The sequence below is a fragment of the Labrus bergylta genome, chromosome 9 (genome assembly GCF_963930695.1).
Source record: "Labrus bergylta chromosome 9, fLabBer1.1, whole genome shotgun sequence".
Lineage (NCBI taxonomy): Eukaryota > Metazoa > Chordata > Actinopteri > Labriformes > Labridae > Labrus > Labrus bergylta.
The window spans coordinates 15,832,615-15,855,657 of record NC_089203.1 but is presented as its reverse complement, the minus strand read 5'-3'; the positions used below and the strand labels follow the sequence as shown (position 1 = coordinate 15,855,657).

Here is a 23,043-nt window from a genome sequence, read left to right as displayed (position 1 = left end):
GTAAACATTCTTATTGTTTAAACGAAGGAGAACAGGTCACTATCAGAGCAGCTTTTTCTGCAGTCCCATTCATCATGGTGTTGAAACTAGAGAGGAGAGGTTAAAGCTTTTCTTTGTTGTAATAAATCATAAAGGTGAAAGCACAGTTTGAAAAAGAGACTCATTTATTACATTAAAAAGAAAGCAGATCATAAAATTACATGGATATTCATTATGAAACCAACTAAAGAAGACGTGATCTACCAAAGTGAAAGACATTATAGGAGCTGCTCTATCCACGGTGAGGTAGAATGAGATTAGAGGGAGCTCTGCCTTTCAGCCTGCTCTTTGCAACAATGTGAAAGAGGAATGACAGAACTGACACTGACAATGAATGGAGAGATTATAAAAAAACATTAAAGAGTTGAACTGCTTTGACATAATGATACTAGACAGAGAGGGGAGAAGAAAAGGAAGGGGAGAGATGCCCTTATTCCTCTGTCTGCTCTGTGAGCCTCGAAGTGTCCTATAAAAGAAATGAAGAGACAAAAGAGGTCAAACTCACTCAGACACACACACATGCACACGCACACACACTCAAGGCATCAATCACAGTAGTGATGAAGCCACAGTGGCCGGTGCAGTGCCATAAACAAACCTCGTAGCTTCATCATTTAGAGGCTGGAGACGTCGCAACCATTCTTCAGCCAATAAAAAAAAAACAGTCTCGCTCGAGTCAGACGGGCAGGTGATTAGGCGGACTGAGACACCGAAAGCATAACACCAGAGGAAAAAAAGAATCTCTTCTTAAGAGTGTGTGTCCTACCTTGAGCAGGCGAGAGTGCAGCAGCAGTGTGTATGCGGCCTCAGTGTAGTTTTCACCTTCCAGGTGAAGGTCCCTCAGCTTGTAGAGGTACCTGAGCACAAAGAAGCACAAACAAGCACACACACACACGCACACGCACACGCACACACACGCACGCACGCACGCACGCACGCACGCACGCACGCACGCACGCACGCACACACACACACACACACACACACACACACACACACACACACACACACACACACACACACACACAAACACAAGAAAAACACACACAGTCACAGAGGTCAAGTGAATTGAACATGCATCCTATACATCCCTCCACTAGATGCCACTGTTGGGTAAGCTGAAGGCAATTTAAGACATCAATCACTTTAGTGTCAATCAATCTGTATTCTTCACACACACAGTATATATCCTGAACTATTTACTACACAGATGTATTCATAGGCATGGCAAGGACACACAATGCATACACGCAACAGCGCAAGTCAATGGAGGCATCTAATGCACTCACTGATGTTTTGTTGTTCAGTTAAGTTTTAGAAGCAGGATAAGGAGGAACATGAGAACTAAACATCCAAATGTAGATTTTTACTTATCCTGTACCCGTTTATATCTGTATGCATATATCGCCCTCTGTGTCTTCATTAAAGTTTGACTTGCATGTTTGACAGAACAGGAAATGGCTTTATGTGTCATTCTGTCTGGTTGAATGACTGACGGTATATTTTCTTTTTCTAATACTTTCACATCTCTTTCTTCTGCCCCCTTTAAACACACTCTGTCTAAATGTTGCATTACTGGGAATCAAACACACACATCTGACTTCCCTGAGTGCATGTTCATCTACTTTGATTCTTCCTGTTGTCTTTTTCCCACCTCCTCTAAATCCCTCCCTTTCCTTTTTTCTTCCTCTTCCAGCTTTCTGCATGAACCGGTGTATTCACCACTGACATGCTTTCATAAAGCCAAAAATAATCACACACTCACTATTCATTCTTTCATGCCACTGGGAAAGGACACACTTTGTACAGAAAAAAAATAGGTTTGAAAAATTCTTCTTTAAAATTCAAACCAATGTCATGCTGCCCTCTGATTAAATAAGGAAGATGAAGGTTATGTCACCACTGAATGGAAACGTTGGCAAAGGCCGGCTCAAACTGTCCACCAGAAACATCAATGGTCGTTTATAGTCGACAGTTATTTTAAATCTACAGCCTTGGTCCCTCTTTAGGCATTACATAAGCATCTTATCCCCCAATACATCCAAAATTCTGAGGACAGCTATGAGTGTGCAGTGAGTTCAGGTCAAATTCAGACAAAACAACTGTTCAAAAGGAAACAGGACTAATAGAGAGTAAAAATGCTAAATTCTTTAGAGTGCAACAACATTTTCTTCATTGATTAGACAGGACAATACAAAAGTTACACGACAAAAGTTACAGTTAAACAAGACTCAGTTAAAACTGGTTTACAGCAGACTACAAAGATCACATCAGACAAGAGACACAACCAACAATCACACTTAACACTTAACAACACATACAATCAGAGGGGTAAAACTCAATAGCATGAATATTTGTATAATTCCAGTTTCCAAGAATTTTATGATCTCTGTTATACAGTCTAGCTATAGGTTCAATGGTTTCTTTTGTAAAGAGACCAGACAGAGAGACAGTAAGAAGAGGAGGTGGTCGTGAAATGTATACTACTTAATACTCTGGTTTGTGTCCCCAGTAAGAATGCTCCAATAAGACCTTGAATGAAGAAGATAGAAATCATCTGTTTAGTGTTTGGGACTCTTTCATTTTTGTGAAGTCTGTTTAATTTGGCAGTGGTGTCTTTAAGTCAGAGTTTGAAAGACATCTGACACAGTGCCTACAAAACAGTATAGAATGATGAACTCTGAACACCAACCTAAAATATGAACATATGTAACGGTAAGTTATGCAAGTTGTACTCATAGTATTAGATAAGCAAAGAATTAAGACCCTGGACAAAAGCCCGCTTAAAGTTGAACAACCAATTGAATCCAGAAAAACCGAGTGCGTTCCCTGAAATGAGTTTTGATTTTGGACACTTTACTTTTGATGGATTGGGTAATCATTGCACAGAAACTGTGCTCTGAATAAATGTGGCATGAAAATTACATTCTCTCAGCCAATCTAGGGTTTATTTTAAAGATAATAATCTTGTCTCAATATTTTTTGAGAGCAACTTTTACAAATACAGGTTAACGTTCAAAGTTATTTCACCGTCAGTTGTGTTAGCTTAGCTGTTCAGAAAAAATTCCAATAGGTGTAAGAAGTTAAGATGCTGATTTAATGACCTATAATTCAAGCACTGTTCAAAACCATTGTTAGTTTTGTGTATTTGCATTAAGCCACAGGGCAGAAGAAGACATCTGATCAACCATAGGGCCAGATTTACTAAGCTCCCAATTAAAGAGTACTAAATTGCGTGTTCACTCCAAAAGTTTGCACGTTTGGTTGATGGGCGTTTTGCGGGTGAATGACACCAGGTGCAAACCTTGTGGAGGTGGTACTATTTAAGTTAGGCTTTTGTGTGTTCTACTGGTTTACGTCGCGGAGAGTTTGGTAAGAAAGCAGGATGACTGCAAGCGCAAAATAGCTATCAGTGGGAGAGGCAAATAAATGCACAATACTTTCTAGTTATAGGAGATAAATCGGAATATTACAAAGAAAATTCTGGTTATAAGAAAATATTAAATTCGGCATTAAACAGGGCCTCTCTTTTCTTCCTTTCATCTTAAGAATGAAGTGTCATACATTGTGCAGGAGGTGTGAGCTGTGTCCTCTGTGGCACGGGCGCTCTACACTCGGCACATTGTTGCGCACCAGACAGCTGGCCAGCGCTGCGTCTGATCGGACATAAATACCTCCCAGTAGTTTGCACTTTAGGGCAGAATCGCCCCATATTGCATATTCATTAAGGCAAACGTACTAAATAGTCAATGCGTGTTGTTTTGCTCATATGAAAGACGCAATCCTCACTGCGCGCTGTTAGTAGATCAGATAGCACACTTTTTGCTGGTGGTATCAAGTTTGCACACGTTTTAAGACACGCAAACCTTTAGTAAATCTGGCCCGTAGAGTTCAGCTCACATTCACTCTTACAGATAACTCATTATACTTATGAGCTATTGGCATAATTGCACTATGGGACCTGGCAGGATCCATATCCCCCCATACACTCGACTCTCATCATCCCGTCTCCCTCTATTTGTTCGCCCATCCCTCCCTCGCCCTCCCTCCCTTGTGCTCATCATGCTTCTCTTCCTCTCTGCTCACCCTCCAGTCAGACCAAGAGCTGATCCCGTGGATTTTGACATTAATTCAGTGGGACTCATATAATCCCTTGTCAGATTATGGACTAGCACACACTCACGCAGACACGTACACACATTTCAACACACACACTTTTGCACATACAACACGGACATGCACCAGTGAAATGTATATTTATGTAAAAGTCAACTCATAAATACCTGATATACATCCCTTCACGGTTGATGTCCTTGTAAAAGTTCTGCAAAATCAAAAGGAAAGAAGGGTCAATATCAGTGCCTACAGTAAGAGTGTGTGTATGTGTTTGTGTGTTAGGTCCAATATATGTTTGTGACACAGAGATTTCCAAAATCATTCTGAAGCTTTGCACTGACAGCAAGTTTGTAATTTTGTATTTGCGTGGCCTAGCAGTTGTCTGTGTGTGTGTGTGTGCGTGTGTGTGTGTGTGTGTGTGTGTGTATGTGCTATGCTGCAGACCTCTGACGGCCTTTGTGTGTCAGTGTGTGGGAGTGTGTGCATGCAAATTTGTTAGATTAGCAGCACTAGCTCCCAGTTTAATGAAGTTTAATGACGTCTGCAGAGAACAGAGGAGTGGAGCAAACTGATGTAACCCCACCTCCCATCACCAGCACGAGCCAGAAGACACAGTAATGCTCTTAAACACACAAAGACACACACACAGAGACAATCACCAACACGTATAAGAGGAGCTTAATTACTGTCAGAATCACTGTAAAACCAAAGCATACTGTGTGAATACTTATGGCTAGACGCTTTATCTTCTTCAGAGGTCAGATACGTCGATGTTTGCATCAATGGGTTTTAACTTTAGCGACTCAATTCCCTGCTGGTAATCTTCACGAAGGTCAGGTTTTAACACACAGAGGTTAACGATGACAAATCTTCTGAACAAACAACAACACAAGCAACGACAAAACCACAGTATATGTTATGTTCCTTTCCTAACTCACACACCACTCAAGCAATGGCTGTTTTAAAACCTTTATATATATCATATGGTAGAAGTGCCTAGTATACATTACTAACATGTTTTCAGTGAGCAGCTGAAAGAGTCCCTGGACAGATAAAGGTTTCATTGGATAGCTGTTGGCTGAGCTGACATTAGCCAAAGTGTTGTGTGTGTGTGTGTGTGATAATGATTGTGTATTTGTGCTTCTTGGAAAGAGCATCTGCATAAGGAGGCATAGCAAATACCTGTGATTTTGTATGCCAGTGATTGTGTTTATGTGTGTGTGTGTGCATTGCCTCAGTGAAGTTAGCCTGGGGGTGGCATGGATAGGAGAGTGAACAACAGCCTTCTAGCAAGCAGAAGGTTTTTTTTGTTTTTTTGTTATTTATTTTTTTTTACAGCCAAACAAATGAAAGAGAATAGCTAATGGGCAGCTGCTACAGGCAACAAGCTTAACACCTCTGCCATGTGCCAGCACCCTCTGCTCTTCAGGGAGAAAACAACACATGACAAGTTGAAAACAGAAACACTCAGTTTCATATGAAGGTAGGAGAAATTGTGCTAAAGATGACAATTCAAACTGAAACTATGTATACAATAGACAGTTTGAAAGGTATTATTTATGATTTAATCTGCTGTGGCAAAGATCAAATTAAGGGTAGATGGGTTCCATTATAAACCTGAGAATACCATGGAGTGTAGGGGGGGGGGGGGTGATTAGAAGATCACATAAGAGAAAGGATGTGGAACAGACAGGAGCTGACGCAACGCTCTGCAAACAGTGGCAGACCAGACACAGAGATGAATCTTTTCCTGTAGATCAATCAGCACACAAATTAAATGTGGAGAAGATATACAAAGACCTTGGCATGAAAGAGAAGACAAAAAAAAAATCAGTATTTTATAATGAACTCCTCAATCAGTTCGGCTGTTTTGCTTTGGCTGAAATTTCTTTTCGAAGGTCTCTATGGAATAAACTCACTCACTAGTCTCTCCTTACATTAGCCTTTCAAATTATAATGAGTTTATTGATGTGTGTGTATGTGTGTCTTTGTGTGTGTGTGACTGAGATCAGCACCTCTTTGCTGAGAAGTTCAATACTACAGCTACAAGGTACAGTGCATGAATCAAAAGGTTAGTGTCAATAAATGCAAATATGTGGTCGAGCTTGCCAGACTTTCAACATATGGGAGGTTTTGAAAGATTCGCTCAGCATCAATGAAAGATGGGGACGAAACAAGATGAAATTTGTATTGAGGAAAGGCTGAAGAAGTATAGTGAAAGTCTACAATGTGACATCATTCTCGAACTTGTTACCTTGTTGTATGTGGCCTTCATGAATAGCCACTCATAGCCATTTATATTGCAATGAATATTTTTTTTTTTTTAAAGTACGCCTACTGCAATTTAAAAGGAAAATGCAACTCAACTCAGCTTAACTTGAAAGGAAGTGGGACTCACCAGAAGATTGACGGTGCAGCTCATGCGGTTGTTGCGGCTGTCGTCGCTCATCACAGTGCGGTAGTCGAGGAGACGAATGAGGAGTCCCTTCACCAAGGCGACGAAGTGCTGCACCTGAGGCCTCAGGGTGGAATTCTCTGCAGCGCAGTCCAGCAGGCTGGCAGACAGGTAGACACGTGTTAATGATCATCAGAGGACGTTGCATAAATATCCACGGTTTGAATTTTGGGTAGTTTTGTGAAGAATATTTGCAGGGACAGTAGCACGAGTTATAAGTTACTTTTGAGGTTTGTCGGGAAGTTATTGTAAGTAGTATTTATGACATCGCAACAGCCTGGATACCAGACACACATATGAGCTCATGCTGTATTTGCTCCGGCAGACGCGTCTCTCCCCTCCCAGTCAGACATAGTTCCAGCTGGCCTGGCTTATAACGCATGTTTATCTCATATAAAGTGGGTTTAATGCTGTGATTGTACAACAGAGCGCGGGGGACACATTGTCATAACAACAAAGACGGCTCTAGCTGACATTCATGTTCCAGAACTAACATTGACTACACAGTAATTTGCATTTTGGTACATTGTAACTTTTGGATTTTAATTCATGTTACACCAACTGTTCATTTATTAAGTGCGACATCAAGACACATGAAATAGATGATGGTGCTAGCTACCCAGCCTTTCAGTCTACAAATGACTCACATGTTTTACTGGTGTTTCAAACTCGAGTAGTCTCGGGTTGCCAGGTCAGCAAATTCATGCTGTGGTGCCCTGATATTTTTATTTGAACCTTGTTTTTACTTGTTTATATACGTTGAAGCATGTTGTTGTTGTCTCCTGTAATTGTGTTATATTTGAATACTCAGGCCTACATCGTCTCCAGGAGCTGCATGTATCGTTCATCTCCTCCTCCACCCTCCACCTCGTGGTCCAACTTCAAGATGATCTCGTTCTCAAACTGCCAAATAAATAGGGGGTGAGAAAGCACATAGGCAGAGGGATCGAAGAATACATCAGTTATGAAAGCATAAATTAAGCTTTGACTTTTATCTGCATCCTCTCAGGAAACCAATGCAGGAACACAATGCGTGTATGTGCCGGTATTTCTGCGTGTGGATTCCATGCAAGCAAAATGTGAATTACCCATGTGAAGCTTCAGAGGTTGTGATGAAACATTTTTGCATGACTGATGTTCCCACACTTTTGTGGATGTATGTGAGTGTTTTCACCTTGTGGAAGTTTCCGGAGTGTGCATTTTCACAAGTGATCATGTCAAAGAAGATGGGGATTGTTGCCCTTCTCAATTCCTCCTCGGGGATCAAAGTCATCTCCAGGATGGGACCCACCATGCCAGGGATGAAACAGATCTTGTGACTGCCTGAAAAATACATGTATGAAATCAAAATCATCATATTGGATTGCACATACTAATTATTTTCTGACTTCAGGGAGAACCCAAAGAACTGTGTCCACCAATACATCCACATTTAACATCCACAATGAGTGTTTGAACTTTTATTCTTAGGTCCATAAGATAACCCTGCATTTTTAAACAGGCAGTTTCTTCTCTGACTACTGAGGTAGACTATGAGTTTATGTTGTGCCACCCTGAGGTCTGTCCATGCAATATGGTGCTGACAGTGTGAGCTCTTATTTCCATGCTCTGCAGAAAACAAATGCACATTCCTCTGATTGCGTTGGAAACTGAAGGTGAGGGAACACCTGCACTCATCTACATATACACAGCTACTGTATGTGTTGGTGTGAGGGTAATCACACATTTTTGCATTTCTGATAAAGCAGGAAACCAGACTTTCATGAAGCAGATTTTCTTACCTAGTTTGTACCAGATATCACGTATAGCAAAGCCGATGAGCCTTCTCATGTCTCCATATCTAAAAATCACAAAGAAACAGAGAGAAATTGGCTTCTTATGTCTTGATCAATACTCTTATTTGCCCCCTCAGATGTTGAACAGGCTAGTGGAAAAGATAACAGTGAACTAATCTGCCCCAACATGAGCTCAATTGAATGTCTATCTACAAGCACCATGGGGTTTTAATAGGCAGTGGGAGTGTAAACAGTGCAGACTAAAAGAAGAACACAAATCACTGAGTGTTTCATTAGAGCAGGGAGAGTAGGTGTGGTAAATAAGGAAATGATATGGCCCTGCTCTCACTTGGCCAGGATCTTGTTCCTCTTGGTTGGCGAGAAGTGCTGAAGCTGCAGGGACTCCTGGGTAATAAAGGCCACAGCCAAGTGGAAATAGTTATTCCACAACTAGACAGGACAAAGAGTAGGGGGGGGAATGTAGAGAGCATAAAATAAATCAGTGTTAAAGCAGACAAAAGAGCGACAAAAGACATCTTCAATCGGAGAGGAAACCCTGTAAATACACAGAGACACACTCACCTGCACTTCAAAGTCGTCATTATTGAGGAACTTCTGGTTCATTGTGTCTGCATAGGTATTGATGGCTCTAAGGAACACCCTAATGTACAGAAACACACACAATCATTGTTCTCATCCGAACAAAATCTAAAGATGAATTAGAATTGTATCAAGGGAAATTTGTTAAAGATTGAAACAACATTTCCCCGTGTAGAAGCTTCATTGTAAAAAAAAAACGTAATTGGAAAAACAACCATGAGGGGGAAAAAGGAATGTCCTACAATAAAAGAAGCTCAGCGTATATGTTTATATCTCTCTTCCACCTCCACCCCAGTCATCTCAAATCCAGCTCAGCAGTGTCCAGCTCCAGCTCCTCACAAGTCTACCCCTCATCTTTCCGTCACCGCCACCCACAGTGTTCAGACTCCACTCTGTGTGTGTGTGTGTGTGTGTGTGTGTGTGTGTGTGTGTGTGTGTGTGTGTGTGTGTGTGTGTGTGTGTGTGTGTGTGTGTGGGGGGGGGGGGGGTAATAGCTCTGATCACAATACAACCTGCTTGTTGTTTATCAAAGTATGACAGCTGCTCTAAGCTTGTAGCTTTATTCTGCATTTCCAGACAAAGACTACAATTCTTTCTGATTCAAAACTTCTATCACAGTGACACATCATGATAGCAACTTCCCACAGTGTGCAGGTGTATCATGCCGGTGGAACTTTGAGCATTTCTGAAGTTAAGTAGAAAATCTGCTCCCAGTCTCTCTGCCCTGGCACTATCTATCTGTCATCGTTATTCAGTGCAGACTCCCTTGTCCTCCTGCTTTTTTTTTTCTTGATTTCTCTCTCTCTCTCTCCTCCTTCACATCTCTTCTCTAATCCCAGCCTACAGACTACTTATCCACCTGTCTTTTTCTCTCCCTCACTCTCGATTTCACCTATTTACCTCTTCTCTTCCCGTCACACAGCTGTAGCCTCTCTTCAAGCTTACATCACAAAAATACACTACTGACTTTCAACTCCATCAGAGTGCATGCACACGCAAACATGCACACACACACACACAAACACACACAGTAGCCACCTCAGCCTTTTTCCTCATTGCAGTCCTGATCCCAGCTTTGCCACCTCTAACTTTTCCCCTGTGTGGGTTTCTGTGGGTGTCAACATTTTCTTTTTAAACTACAGACACCAAGTCCCGAAAGTCACACTAGCAGGTCATACAAGGGTGGCCTGTTCAGTCAGGAAGGAAGCAGACCTTTGACATGTTGATGGATGGTCAAATCTCAGGTGAATCATACCTGTTCTGTACCATAATCATAGCCATCCAGTCTGAGGGGTACACATGTTTCCCTATCAGGTCCATGAAAAGCATGAACGATTCCATCAGGAAGTCCTGCAGTGAAAACAAATCAAAGAAGATAAGTGTGTGAATAATCATTTTCCAATGTGTATCTACCAGACAACTTCAGGTGTGTGTGTACAGTATGTGTTTACCACAAGATCAGAGCTCCCAGTGAAGGTTTCTATGTATAAAGCATAGTGACGGTCATCCATCTGACTGAGGATGGCTGTCATGCAGGCCACCACCCTGGACTACAGATGTAGAGAGAGAGAAAGAGAGAGAGTTAGGGAGAGAGAGAGAGTTAGGGAGAGAGACACACACACACACTGTTTCGTTTATGGCTCTGTGCAGCTGCTCTTAAACTGAGTACTACATCCAAAGCCAAAGACTTTACATTTCTTAATGTAATTTGTAGCCGAGGTTTCCAAAAACAAAGATTAAAGAGAACCTCAGACCAGTCCTGTCACTAGATAATTTAATCTACGTTATTACACACAGCCCGCAACAGCTGGGGCAGCGCTCGACACAATCTGTTGTTATTTGTAAAGATGCAGTATAAGCAGGTTGTTATGATATTCACTAATTAGCATAATTTTGTATAAACACATAATCATTGCTTGGAAAGCTTGCAGCATCTGCAGTTTCTAATTTTACTTTTATGGTTTAAAGTGTGGTCCACTGCCAACAGGAACAGTTTTTAAAAAACAGAATTCTGAATTGTTATGTTACATATCTTTTAAAGCAAAGCTTGAAGAGATCCTTGCAGCTGTAAAATGAACAAGTGAAGGAAAAGACTCTTTAAACTGAAGAACTTAATGTGAAGATAGAGAGACAACATTACATTCTATCAATAAGACAAAACAACAGCAAAACAAAGGAGTGACTTTCAAAAAAAACAATGATTTTAGCTTCGCCCCTTGGTTGACTTTTTTTGTGCAAAATATTCAGAAATTAAAGTTTATTGCTTCTACCTTCAAGTCTCACGGTACAACATCATACCAAAAAAAACAACATTTTAGTTCTCTGATTTAAAAGCTCAAGGCATCATCATTACTTCTCTACTTTAACATTGGTGTTTTTAAGCTGGAATATGTAGAATTGTTTACACCAAAATATCTGAATTAATTAAAAATGGACTAAACCTATTTTTTATATTTTTTTTGCAGAGTACGGTACTTACATTACCACTATTTTTTCCAACAGTTATCAAACCAGAGAAATCATTATATGTATAGATGTCTTTTTCGTGGCAGCCGCCATGACAGAAGACGACATGTTTATCGTTGCCATGGAAACACCAGATGTTACGTTAAAGACCGCTGCATGAGGTAGTGTGAACTGCTACTAAAAGCTGCCGTACTGTTCCTGAATGTGCTGCTATGATAAAAAAAAAGGTGTCTGTTTCACCCGTTAGTATTGTCCACGGTCAACTCAGATTTTGATTTCATCAAGAGTGGGGGTGGAGTAGCAGAGAGAGTCACTCCCCCACTCTGCTACGACGTCATCTTTTGTTATTGTTTTGATTAAGAGCCCCCTGGTGGCAGGATTTACATACTGTGCGTTTAAGGTCCTCAGTGAAAGAATTGAAGTGAAAATGTTTTAGGCCCCCTGTTACTTCACAAAAAAACACAGCAAAACAAAATTTGATTTTCATCTTGGTGACATTGACAAAAATGAAGCAGAGTGGGGGGCCGGTGACCTAGTGGTTAGTTTGTGCGCCCCATGTACAGAGGTTGTTGTCCACGAAGCAGGATATCCTCCTCCATCCAATGTCCTATCTCTCATATAAAGGCATAAGAGCCCAAAAATAACAAGAGGCAGGCAGAGGGAACAAGTATTGGTACTGTCTGTCTGTTAAAGTTAGACAGACATAAAAGATGAGGATAGCAGAAAAAAAACACTTTAAAAGCAAGTTCCAATTTAACGTGTGTTTGGAACAACTCATGCCAAGAAAAACTGGCATAAGAGCTGGATTAAAGCACTAAATTCATGGAAAATTTAGCGTGAAAAGTTCACACCCGGAGGCTGAAAACTCAAAGACACAGAGGGGCAGCATGCAATAAAGGAGAGAAAAAAAGAAAACTATAAAAGGGAAAATAACAGAGAGAAAAGGATTAACCATTGATATACATTCAAATATAGACAGGATTCTTTACATACGTCATATCTTAATATTACCCCAAAGAGTGCTAGGATATATATGGTTTAAAAAAAAAATCAATTCAGGTCATCTACCATCAGCTCCTTCTTTCCCCCCCTCCCTCTCTGATGTGACCTGCTTAATCGTTTCTCTCACTCTGAGTTTTGTAAAGTGTGTCTGGCAAAAGACAAACCTTGAAATGTGGTATAACTTAATGCTGAACATTTCTGTTGCAAAAATGGAAAAACAAGGAAAATATGAAAAATACCAAATGATGTGCAGTAAATGAAAGACCTGTTAGTTCTTCTAAACACAGAGGCATTACCCTGATGGTCATGAAAGCCAGCAGAGTGAGGGAGAAAGGGGTCGGGGGCACCACATGGGAACCAGTCAGACTCTTAAAAGACTACAGTGGTAATATCCAGAGAGCAGCTGGGTGTTGTGGATTATTCCCACTAGAAAGTCTTTGTCAGTTTATTTTGTTCTGCTGCTATGTTGATTGTTTCTGATCCTTCCCTCTGCTCACTCTGCTTAATTGCTGGAATAAAGTTCACAGACCTATATTGCCGGGACGTGGCAGATGCACAGGTACTCATGCCAGGGTTTGGGTGAAATTATCCTCTAGAGTTGGTGCCCGAAGAGGGAAACTTGACAGAAATGAAGGATGATGGATGGCTAATTGAAGATGAAAGATGAAAAGCTTTTCATGTGGTGACAGCTCTCTTCTGATCAGAAAGAAGTGTGTGAGTATGTTTGTGAGGCCCGCGTTCAAATTGAAACATCCTTTTCAGACGTTCATGGGAAGTTATACATATTTTCACAGTTTTAAAGCAAAATATTCCAAAAGCAAGAGCCTCACTAATGCCAAATGATAAAGAAAGCTTTCTAGTTGAGACTTTATTAGAAAGGTGTCGTACTGGAAATGAGTACTGTCTGTTTGTGGATGTGTGTGTGTGTGTGTGTGTTTGAGCTCGGAGCATAAACCACCTCAACTTCCTTTTTGCAGTGACACCAGAAACCCTTGTCATCTCGCTCCCTCCTTTAATCTCGCTGCCCTCCTCTTCCTCTCCTCCCCCCACTTTTTCTTATCACCCTTAAAAGTGCTGAGAGCATGATTAGCTGTGACACTAAAGTCATGAGTAAGCACTGAGATTGTCTTAAAATCATTTATCTTAGTCAATAAAGATTAACTCTTGTCAGTGAAATTAGAACCCAGCATGAAGAAATACTGTCACTGATTATTATTTATAAGGGTTACAAACTATATATCCAGCCAATAGAATATCTACAACTAAATTACATAATCCATCTTGGCTCACTTTATCTCCGCCTTTCCAACACTGAGGTTTTTTTTTGGTTTTTTTTAAAGGAACAAAACTGTAAAATTATCTTTTACTTTTTTCTGTATCTGCCACTGAGAGCTGGTAATCATTGGTTATATCAGCATAAGAACATCCATATAGCCCCTCCCTCGTCGTACTGCTGCAGGAGATGGAAAGATAATAAAATATAAATTCTCAAAAGGCTGACGACAACAACCAGGAGCAAGAAGCAAAATTCACTCTGAATGATTTTGTTTATGTGCGTAGGTTACATGTTGTATCGCCCTACTTCAGACTAATTGGCTGAAAACTTTTGCATTCTCCCTCTCTCACTTAAAAGTCATCTCAAACACACCGATCCTCGAGGGCCAAATATCAGCCACCGGTTGCCCATGTCCTGACACATCAAAGTGTTTCATCAACACATTTCATAACCTGCAAAGACATACGGGAGGCCTTCAAGTGTTAAAACTACTGACAACTGCAGTGAGTGCAACAGACAGACAGACCGACAGAGTGAGAGCTCAGGGCTTGTCGAGGCGAAAGCCTTATGCAACAGTGAAGAGATTACTGACAAAACAGGACACAGATGCTGGCAAGGTCTGGGGTTTCTCTCCCCTCCTCCTCCTCCTCCTCTCTCCTTCACTTTTCCTCCATTTATCTATCAGGTCGCTCTCTCTCTCTCACGCTTTCTCTGGCCACTCTCATTAATAATGTATTGAAAGCTGTAACGACAGGGTAGAATCAAACCAACAGTTATCCAGAAATTCGCCTGCATGACATGAAATAAACCTCAACTCAGCCCTTACAGAAGCTCCTACACACTGCAATATTCATTTCACTCCTCTCCTGCAGAGAAAAGTATTTGTATTGATCACAGGCGAGGACTGGGAAACAGCCATAAAGTAAATTACCTAACACCCTAATATCTATGTGACATTTCTATTAATGTCTGGTCAAAGTAAGACTGCAGCAATTTGTCTAACTGTACTCAGAAGAGCAAGAGTGCATTTTATTATCCAACGATTGAACATTTGGTTCCTGGGGAAGTTCCTGCTTTTTTCCTCTTAAAGCGTTATATAGAACACCAAGTCATAGGTGGAACTGCCTGTTTAAAATGCAGTATCCTCCAGAGATGGCCAGTGGGATAAACAGTGAGACACGAGTGATGCAATTAAATATAATTAACATCCAATTCATTTTAAATTTAGGGAGTGCATTAAAGCATTAAGTTGGACAGACAGACCTAATTTAAAGACTTAAAGAGTTGGTGTTTAATCTTTTTAAAAGGGACACAGGAAAATGTTTCATTCAACAGTGCTGGACAAGCAATCTATACCCGGTTCACAATGAGGATTTTGGTTTCTATATTCATGTTTCCATTCAACAAATGGGCAATACCTATGATATTTTACCTGTTATAAGGACAACACAGCTGACAGAGGGTAAAAAGAGTCAAACAAGAGAGAACCAAAAACATGAAAGAAAGTGGCAGAAAGCAACATGAACATTCCAATGGAACAAACCTCGTGCCCTCCCTCTGCTGCCTCAAATCACTACGCTAAGCCCCGCCCAACAAACAGTGCACAAAATACGCAAGCATACAGCTGCACACACAAGTGAGGGAGAAGTTCGATGATACAAGTTTGAGCAGAGTTGCTGTGATTGGCTAATTACGTGAAACCTAATACTGATTAGTCGTTTGATTCAGAGCAGGGAAGTTAAATCAACAGAAAAAGGTGGGTGCTCAGACTAAGAAGATCAGACGCACATTTATTTAACGGAATATTTAAATTGTAATCTTGTTAGAGACATGCAATTATCAAAAGTATTATTTTAACACAATTCTAGTGAAAGTGTTGCCTGCTGATGCTTTTATTTGGTATGATTAAAATCACAGGGGAATAGCCGCACAATTAATTCCCTATCAGTCCCGCTGCCTTCAACATAACTTTATTTACAGCGGGTCCACACCCCGCCTGTGCTCACCTCACACATTTTCATTTTCCTTCACGTCTCCCCTCTCTTCTTTTATTTGCGTCCCACCAGGTGGGAAGCTATTACGCTTCTCTCAACTGCGATTTTTCATCATCTTTCAAAAATAAAAAAACCTTAGAAACACAGTCTCACTTGCAGCCTGCGGCGTTCCTCACAGCACCTTCACAGGCACACGCTCATCTCTGACCCCCCTCCCTCGATTACACACAACACATACAGACTCACACAGACACACTCAATTACACACATTTTTCTGACACCTGGGGGCTGAGGTTTGGAGTACACGGTGGTTGAAAGAGAGAGATGGATTGTTTGGAGGTGCAATTACAGTTGTGGATGTGTTGATGTGTCGTGTTGATGAGGCTTTGTGTTTGTCCGAGGCAGAGAAGAAAAGGGAGAGAGAGAGAGAGGTAACATGGGTGTATATGTGTTTGCATGTTAGTGTGTGTGTGAACATGGTGAGATAACAGATCAGTGTTCCCTCAGCCTACTACGTATATCTCTGCAGGGAAAAAGAGACAGAATCAGCTGACACTACAAGCAAAAAAGAAAGCAAAGGGAGGAAGAGAGGTCAAGGATAGAAGAGTCATGAGTGGAGAAAAGAAGAGAAATAGAGGAGGGAAGGGACCAGTCATTTCTTCCACACCTACAACATTCCATTCCTCGCCATAGATTCAGCACACCTCTGTTATGCTTAGTCAGTCTTGCATGTCTTTGTGCACATGCGTGTTATTTTGCAGACTACATGGGTTGCAATGACTTCAGCCTGGATGCTTACGTAATGTGCACGAACACATTCACACGGTCACACGGTCACACACGCACACACGCGCACACACACGCACACACACAGACACACACAATTCAGCACTCGTCTCGCCAGAGGTCAATTGAAACACAACGCAAGGTGAGTCAACCACTTTGCTTTGGTGCATACATCACCAGTTATTTTAAGATGGGGGAGGGGTCAGGAGGGACATTCACATGGACGCTGCAGCAAAGGACTACACAGAGAACACACACACACACACACGTACCCTCTACACACTCAAACTGACAGTCATAACTCAGAATGCAGTTACATAAGCCCTTGCACACAGCAGCTGTAGTATGTTTGTAAAACATCTGCTTAAGTCGTGTAAATATTTTTTTAACCAAGTTTATTATCTTTTATAATAATACTTAGATAAACATACTCTTAAACAGACCTTAACAAAGATTCTCTATATTTTTTACAGTCTACTGTCTGATTTTTTCACTAAGTGACAGAATATTTCATAAAAATGTCTCATAGTTGGTAAATAATCATACAAATGAAAATGAAAGTATTGGCCAACTTTTGCTTAAACGAAAAGAAAAATCATCTACATACATACATTCATATTGTCAGCGTAATAAAGAGTTACAGGTGCCCGTTTCCCTTCAAATATTTGTTCTTCCAGTATGAACACGTCTCAGTCTTTTAGTCCATTGTTCCTCTGGAGGAGGATGTATTTGCATCCAGCAGATAGTTATCAATCTCCTTGCTATCAGCAATAATATTCATAAGATAAACAGTTCATGACCGTATTGGAAACCTCTCAGTATGTATCCCAGCATATAATATAGATTAAAGATGATTTTAATTTCATTTCTAATATTGTCCAAAAATGTGTGTCTAGTCATCTATCATCCCACATCGTCTGCAATACAAAGATGATGAGACTCCAGCAGACCTGGAATTTATGTAAATGTATTTCATAACCAGCACTAACTACAAGTGTGCCTTCATTGAATTCTACCAAATTTGACATTTGACAACAAATTAAATTGCCTGCAAAAGAAGAAAAGGAAAGCAAATTATTCTCGACTTTCCTGATGCATGACAGATGAGGAAATTAATTTGCAAACACACCTTTCCCGCCGTGCACAAAACACAAAAGCACCTGTTATTAAGCATAATTACAACCTGATTTCATGGAGCGTTTTATCTCACTTTCTGTTTGATTCATCTCGCTTTTCCTCTGGTTTTGCCTCAAGACAAAAGAAAGAAAGCAGTGTCATCTTCAGCTGGTGTTATCAAAGGCAGGGAAAGAAAAGAGACTGAGATAGAAGGAGGATGGTGGGAGGTGGGACAGTCAAACACGGGGGTGAGGTGAGTGTGAGAGATGAAGATAAAAGAAGAGGAGAGAGTGTCGTGGTGAGACACTAAAGTGGGGCAAAGAAGAAGGAGGACAGGCTACAAAACAGCTCAGGGGGGGGTGAGTGAGGTGAAGCTGAGGGGGATAAAGCTACAGAATTGGAAGGAGAGAGAGAGAGAGAGAGAGAGAGAGAGAGAGAGAGAGAGAGAGAGAGAGAGAGCGAGAGAGCGAGAGAGCGAGAGAGAGAGAGAGAATAGTAGAGTTCACACAGAAAAGCAAAGATATAAATAAAGTGAATGATTGAAGCAACACTGTGTGTTTCTGTGTGCATGTGTGCGTGTTTGTGTTAGTGTGTCTGTGTGTGTTTGTGCCCTGGCCCCGCTCCCAGGAGCAGACACTTGTACGCTGCCAAAGTTTCTCTGGGTCTACAGCCATGCCAGGGTCAATGCAGGCACACACACACACAAACACAAAAACAGGGCATGGGGATAAACCAAAAAGGAAGACGCAGAAATGTAGCAACCGATAGAAATTAATACTTTGGAATGGGAGAGTGATGGTATTTGAGAAATGTGATAAAGCTAGCAAGAAAAAAGAACTGCAGCAGGTATAGAATAAATGAAAAAGAGATAGGGTAGAAAGAGAGGGAGGGAGCAACGAGAGAGAGAGAAAGAGAGCGAGAGAGAGAGGAGGGAGGATCACTGGGCTCCGCGAGCATGCGAGGATCAGCAGCAACAGAATGAGACAGAGAGAGGGATAGAGAGCGGTAAAGAGTGTGAGTAGAGCTCTTCATAGGACTAAAGGACTATCAGATGAGAGGGGGACACCCAGAACAAGGGAGGAACAAGGGGAATGTGGACCAAAGAGAAGGTAAGTGACTATAAGAAAGCGATATAAGTCAGTGTATGTGCATTATTATTATGTTTTTCAGTCATGTTTTCTTCTGGGTAAAGATGTTCTGTTATGACCCTCAGAGGAATGCATCCAGTCTCTTAGCCTGCAGCCTGTACTTTATTTTCAAAGCAGCTCATGCCAGATTTCAGAAACTGGGCAGAATTTGGCTAAAGGTGGTGACTTTATGGATGAAGCGCGATTGAGCCAACTGGACTAATGGATCAAATCCAGAGGTTAAACCTCTGGATGAGACAGAACAAACAAATAAAAGCCAACCGTTAGTGACTCATTTCGGACATCTTGTTTCCTTCAAACTCCGGAGCTTTGTTTACATTTTCAAGAAGCACTTCATAGAAATGTTGTTAAGGAAAGAAGTACTGGATCACAGCATTATAACTATGTGTGGATATGTGAGTGTGTGTGTGTGTGTGTGTGTGTGTGTGTGTGTGTGTGTGTTTGTGTAGCAGGTGAGTAATCCTATCCATCTGTCTCAGTGGGATTTGATGCATATGATTACGTCTGTGTGCGTCTGTTTGCACTGTGTGTGTGTAGTTCTTCTTTTGTGCAGATTCTACCATGCAACACTCATTTACAACTTTTGCAAAGATTTCATATGCTTCTGACAGTTCATTTATGTGTGCGTATGTGTGCATATGCATGCGTGTGTGTTTGTTGCTGGACTGCTATTAAAGCCTCTGAACCAATCATCAGAACAGCCTTACAGCTTTAATATGGGATTATATTGCAATGACCCTTCTCTTATACACTAATGCTGCCCCTGGGCATCTGTGTGTGTGTGTGTGTGTGTGTGTGTGTGTGTGTGTGTGTGTGTGTGTGTGTTGTGTGTGTTGGGTTTGTGTGTGTGAAAGAGAAAATGCAAATGTATTCTACAAACTAGACATTATCTCTTCAATCTGTGCATTAAGTTAATGTTTTAAAATCATGGTTTGCACATATGGGAGTGAGTGTGTGTGTGTGTGTGTGTGTGTGTGTGTGTGTGTGTGTGTGTGCGTGCATGTGTGCCGTTTCTTTCCACAGTTAAACACAAGTCAAAACTAATTAAAAAAATAACCTCATTGTCTATCAATTGTTATATATTTGCCATTTTCCTGTTAACAAAAAAGAATATATGTATATATATATATATATATATATATATATATATATATATATATATATATATATATATATGTATATATGACGCGATAATTATGTGAACCGCTGAAATAAATAGTTGGAGAACATGTTCTAAATAGAATCACGTTTGTATCAAAAATGTATGAAGATTGCTTTAAATATTTGACGCTGATAGCATCAGGTGCATATTTGTTACATGAATGATAAAGTAAAGATATCATGCTTGAATATGAAGGAAGAGAATTGTGCGTTTATGATTACTAGTGATGCATCAGAACATTTCTAAGTGCATTGTTCTGTTTTCATCATCAGCGGAAAGAATGATGCACATCCTAGGAATGCGGCCGGAGACTCACTTTGGTACAAATCAAATATCTAAAGGTTGCTTCAATTGGCTCATTCATGTACGTACCTTTGTTATTATGGTTCTTTAGTTTCCTATCTGGTACATACATTATTTTCATTTTTTAGCCCTCTACTGTTTGTTTTAGGTCAACTGAGGGAACAGAAAAAGATTTCTTTATGTGACTTTTCAAAACATATGTAAGATTTGCTCTAAAGTTTGTACTATACTAATAATAAATGTACAAAACAAAGTCAAAACAAAGTGTGTATGCTGGAAACAGCTGCAGCACAGAGAGATACATGAAAGGGCTATAATGCAAATGAGAGATTAAGAAAACCTAATCAAAAGGTTTAGACATTATACTGCGCTGACTTTAATTACTCCCCTTTCCCCCCTGAGAATGACAGATGATGGACAAAGAGAAATAAAGGTTAGGGAAGATTGACAGTGAGACAAAGTCAAAAGAAATGTGCGTGTTTGTGAGTGTGTATGTGGCCTGTGAGTCACTGACACTTGAACCAGTCGGCTAACCAGACGGGCTGGGAACAAGTGATGAGAAGAAGATGAGATGGTGTGAAACAAAAAACGGACTTGAGAGTCAGAAGGGCAGGAAGATGGATGAGGGAGAGGCCGAGAGGGTGGCGGGGGCAGCAGGATGGAGAGATGAGGGGAGGAGAGATAGATTGTGGGTTAATGATAGAGAGATTGGATGGGACGTGAGGACAGGATGAGCGATAAGAGGAGAGAGGAGAGCGATGAGATGATAGAGGAGGATAGACAGAAGAGGGAAAGGACGAGGACAGGTGAAAATTATGGTTAAAAGATGAGGTGAAAGGATTAAAGCGATAAATGAGGAAGGGGGGAGAGTTAGAATGCAAAACCCAGAGGAGTCTCTTTTAGGGATGCTGATAAGTATGTGTGGTTGTATATCCTTCACTTAACTTCCCTATTAAGTACAAGATCTAATCTTTCATATTATTCTGTTCATCTATGATTATCAAATATTCGGAAGCAAATATTTAACCAATATCTTTGGTTAAACTAACAAGCAATCATCTGGCCTTTATGACTGAACTGGAAGAACTGACAGTTCTCTGCTCGATCTACACATCTCACCCCTTCTCCTCTTACAGGAACCTTCTTTGGTTGAGTCCAGCATAAAACCAGACTTCCTTTATCCCCTTCTGACAGCCCATTGCTCTGAATTATCACGTACGGTACTTTACTTAAAAAAAAAAAAAAAAAAAAAAATCCTTTCAGGCCGGATTAGCAAAAACAAGCCTCAACCACTTATTTTGTTTGGAGGCGTTTTATTGTTTCAACTGAGCATGAAAGTTTGATGGGTTTTTTATGGTCAAAAATCATCCAAGGCAGTAGAGATACATATGGCTGTGCTGTCACATGGGAGCTCTCCTGGTGGAGCATATACCATTAAGGCCAAGTCCTTATCAGAGCAGCTTTATGCAGCAATAGTGTGCATAAATAAATCATCTTAAACTGAATAAGAAAAACATGCATGTATGACAAATAAGGTGTATTGAAAATGTTCAGGTATGCAATGTTCAACTGAAAAGACTTTCACTGTCTTCAAAACATCTTTTCTAACATCTTCATCTGAGCATGTTCAGTGAGAGGGCTGGCAAGTCCAGACTCGCTTGCCTCATGGGTAAATTGAAGAATGAATGATCTTCGGTTAAAAATATTTCTTATTTATGCATCACACCTAACGACCACGATTATTTCTCAATTAATCACATGCTGTAAGCGCGTTGCAAAACTCTAAAGCTCTGATCCCAATTCATCTTCAGAGCAAAGTCGAGTCACCGAGGTGGAGAAAAGAAGAGCCGGAACAGAATGTGTATTTGTGAAGAACAAAGTACACAATGTCCTGTAGAGCGGTGGTTCACAAAGCTGAACCTTGAGGACTGTATCATTTATTAAGCCAAATGATTGTTAACCATCAAAATCATTGTTCGAGGAGTTAAGTAACTCTGCTGCTAATATCAGAGCCTATCACGACAATTTCTGTATCTGTATAACTGAGAAACAGTTTCACGGACTAAGACTTCCTTTCCTGAGCACTTGTCCATACAAGATGTGAGAAGGAAGTTGCAGGTGAACACAGACGTTAACAAGATGGTTGTCTGCTTTCATATATAGATTCTTATTTAAACAGACGATGTAAATGCTCATCAGAAAGTAGCAGAGGACTTCCTGGATTCCATTTTTCCAGAGCAGAGACATTGTTGCCTCTTTTGTCTCTCACATCGAGTTTTTTTTCACAACCAAAGCTGCTCAAACCATATTGGTTGTTACTAAATGGATGATAAATACACTAACAATGGAAACCAGACCACTGGTGAACAAAATCTTGATCTTCTCCTTCATTTTCAACATTAGTGCACAGAAATATATTTTTTTTTCTGACATTACACAGCCATTGTAACATACATAACAAAGCAGGGTCACAAGCTGTGTTTTTCAGTAGCTCAGTGTTCAGAAACGAGCGACCGCCAGAGTATGCAATCACAGAGTATGCAATCAAACAATTGAATCAGGTACATACATTTCATCCCTAACAGAGTCTGAGTTGACTGTATTCGATCCAATCAGCTAAACTACTTTAGTATAATAACCATATCAAGTTGGCAGTCGGCTATCTTGGGGTGCCATGCCATAGAATCACTTTTGATGACCATGACTGGAAAGACTTTGGAAACCACTGACGGAAAAAAAAACAACTATTATTCTCTTCAGTTTCTTAGACAACATGAACTCCGCACTGGCTGATTTGGAGAGACA

At 40.6% G+C, this 23,043-nt stretch overlaps 1 protein-coding gene across 1 annotated transcript in view; it reads right to left on the bottom strand.

Annotated features, from left to right (window-relative positions):
- LOC109993004 (dedicator of cytokinesis protein 2) overlaps nucleotides 1–23,043 on the bottom strand; it is a 93,561-nt gene that overhangs the window by 7,884 nt on the left and 62,634 nt on the right. Inside the window, exons 27-36 of the mRNA XM_020645807.3 lie at nucleotides 10,437–10,535; nucleotides 10,241–10,335; nucleotides 8,968–9,046; nucleotides 8,735–8,835; nucleotides 8,392–8,450; nucleotides 7,785–7,933; nucleotides 7,428–7,513; nucleotides 6,554–6,710; nucleotides 4,323–4,363; nucleotides 806–896 (exon numbers count right to left, since the gene is read on the bottom strand). Of these exons, the coding sequence (XP_020501463.2) occupies nucleotides 806–896; nucleotides 4,323–4,363; nucleotides 6,554–6,710; nucleotides 7,428–7,513; nucleotides 7,785–7,933; nucleotides 8,392–8,450; nucleotides 8,735–8,835; nucleotides 8,968–9,046; nucleotides 10,241–10,335; nucleotides 10,437–10,535 (957 nt within the window). The remainder of the gene's footprint in view (nucleotides 1–805; nucleotides 897–4,322; nucleotides 4,364–6,553; nucleotides 6,711–7,427; nucleotides 7,514–7,784; nucleotides 7,934–8,391; nucleotides 8,451–8,734; nucleotides 8,836–8,967; nucleotides 9,047–10,240; nucleotides 10,336–10,436; nucleotides 10,536–23,043) is intronic.